At 37.8% G+C, this 2498-nt stretch overlaps 1 protein-coding gene across 1 annotated transcript; it reads right to left on the bottom strand.

The window, feature by feature from the left end:
- Positions 1 to 274: 274 nt before the first annotated feature.
- On the bottom strand, positions 275 to 2223 carry LOC111907236 (dof zinc finger protein DOF2.4). Its single transcript, XM_023903017.3, has 2 exons — positions 1934 to 2223; positions 275 to 1698 (listed from the first exon to the last, which is right to left on the bottom strand). Exons 1-2 carry the CDS (start codon positions 1985 to 1987, stop codon positions 730 to 732), a joined length of 1023 nt encoding a protein of 340 aa, XP_023758785.1. The 5' UTR covers positions 1988 to 2223; the 3' UTR covers positions 275 to 729.
- Between the last annotated feature and the right edge of the window lie 275 nt (positions 2224 to 2498).

The raw sequence follows: 2498 nt of genomic DNA, 5'->3' as shown, positions 1-2498 counted from the left end.
CAATGAGCAAATCAATTTTCCCTAGTTAGATAATCAAACATCTCCTACAGATTAAATCCTTAGATCATATATTTTCTTAACAACGTTGCTCAAAATTTTCTAACACACATATATATTACGAATTCCATAAACATGCATTTTTGGAACATCATTTTTATATATAAGTAATCGCATGCAGATACTAACAAAATGCACCGAATGCACAATTAATGTGATTTGATTTCAGCTTATATATACAACCAAGCCAAGATGATTGAGGATGAAGTTGTCAACATTCTTGAAGCTATCAAAAATTTCATTAGAGAAAACCCAAATAAACAGATTATTCTTAACAAAAATAATACATGATTAGCAATGTACCACACAAGCACACACAAATTATCGGAACACTCCACATAGAAGTACAAGTAAACTCACCAACACATAAATAAAATCAACAAACATCATATGATCACTGGAAAATTAAACTTAACATACAACATAAACCTACCATTAATTCTCCCTAGCTTCATCAGTGGATGGCGGATGTGGAACACTACAATATTAGTCGACCTTGGAGAGCATATCACATTCTTTCTAGCTACCTAGGGATTAAACGATCCAAGTTTCAGTTCATTGCTTCCCTTATAAGACTGCTACATGCAACTTTGAGCTGAAATGCATCCTTTAATTAATCTACTAAGAAATCCTCTCTCCCTCACTCTGAAAACCCTGAAAAACCAAATCAGATTATAGGAAATGTGTAGTAGGAGTAGTGGAAGTACTATTGACACCAGAAAATCCAGCCCATGCAGTTCCCACCCATGGTTGGTTATTTGTACTTTCTGAAACACCAAGAAACTGCCTTGATAAATTTAAGCCTCGGTTGTCTTCCATCTTCACTGGAGGATCTACCTGATTATTATCAATCTCAGAGTTTGGTATTCGTATGTCTCCTCCTCCTCCTCCCATTGATGATGATGGTGCTTCAGCTACACCTTCACTTTGATAGTGAAATAGATTACTGTTACTGGGTACCTCAAATCCAGCCATGAAAGGCAATCTCCAATTTTCAACCCCTCCAATTGATAAAATATTGTTAAAATTGTTCCCAGTTGAGCTCCCACTTCCTAATTGAAAATTACCCATTTCATTTTGAGACTGAAATCCACCAAGATTTGAACTAATATTTCCACCACCACCTCCATATTGACCCAGAGAGCTCATGAATGGTAATTGAAGAGAGGGAGGATGAGGGAGTTGAGTACTTGCCATAGTCTCTGTGCTACACCTTGATGGACTTTCACTAACAGATTTAAGCCCGGTTTGGCTTGGAGATTTTGAGCTTCTGTTTTTGCTATTCCTTTTGTTCCTCCGACAACCTCCTCCAACCGGAACATTTCTTAGAGCACCACCACGAGTCCAATAGCGCCTGCATGTCTTGCAAAAGTGTCGAGGCTGGGTGAGACTATAGTTGTTGAAGTAACAAAACTTGGTGTTGGTGGAATCGCAACGTGGGCAGTTTAATCCTGGCTCCGGCATGGGTAACTTGGCCATCCTTGCTCGATCTACCATAGATCCTGGTCTGATCGAACCTTCTCCATTTGCACCACCACCACCACCACCCCCGCCACCAGGTTGTGAAGGAGGTGGTGGTGGTGGGAGATTAGGATTTTCGCCACCAGCACCACTTGCTTGTTGATGGTTGGATTGTTGCAACTGATAAGAAAAAATAAACAAGCAAACAGAAAGAAAAAAGAAAACAGATGAGCTTACAAGAGGTAGTTATGTACATGGTATATTCAAGAAAAAGATTTGAAGAGAATATGTATGAATGAGTATATATCATCCTTCTTTTACATATATGCTTTTCCTTTTTCATTTGAATGAAAAATTAATATGAAACATTGAAAAAAAGGATCATGTATCAAAGAGATAAGCTTAAAGATCAAACCTGGAGATGCCAATTGTGGTGATCTAGATAGGGTGGAACAGATGAGAAAACCATGGTATAAATTAATTTGATCTCTCCTTTTCTCTTTTAGAAACTTTTCAAGGGTTTTAATTTTGATAATATATGAGTGTGGGGAATCAAACACAAGAGAATAATATACAGAAAAGAGAGATTAGTGAGAGAGGAGGATGAGGAGAGGAGGATAAAAAGAAAAAGAAGAAGATGATGGGATGGCAAAGATAAGGGAGAGGAGGCTTTTGTTTTGCTTATTTCTATTGTTATTTTTATTTTGTAATTTGCATCTCTCTTTTTGTATTCATTATAATAATTAGGGTTCTTGAAGTGAGTGGACGAAGTTTCTTAGCCTTTAAGCTTTCTTATAGTGACGCTGTGGCACAGTACTTCTTCTTAGTGCTTGGGTAAAAAAGAGAACACTGACTCCTTTGATACGCCCACACAAAAATCGGTATCTGTTTCTGCATGCATGTAAAAGTAATATGGATGTGTGATTGTATGTGTGTGTGGGTGGGTGGGGGGGACTGTCTTGCAAATGGACGAGCTTAAT

This window comes from Lactuca sativa, chromosome 5 (genome assembly GCF_002870075.4).
Source record: "Lactuca sativa cultivar Salinas chromosome 5, Lsat_Salinas_v11, whole genome shotgun sequence".
NCBI classification, from domain to species: Eukaryota; Viridiplantae; Streptophyta; class Magnoliopsida; order Asterales; family Asteraceae; genus Lactuca; species Lactuca sativa.
The sequence above is the reverse complement of the archived record's forward strand: the minus strand, read 5'-3'. Positions and strand labels throughout refer to the sequence as shown.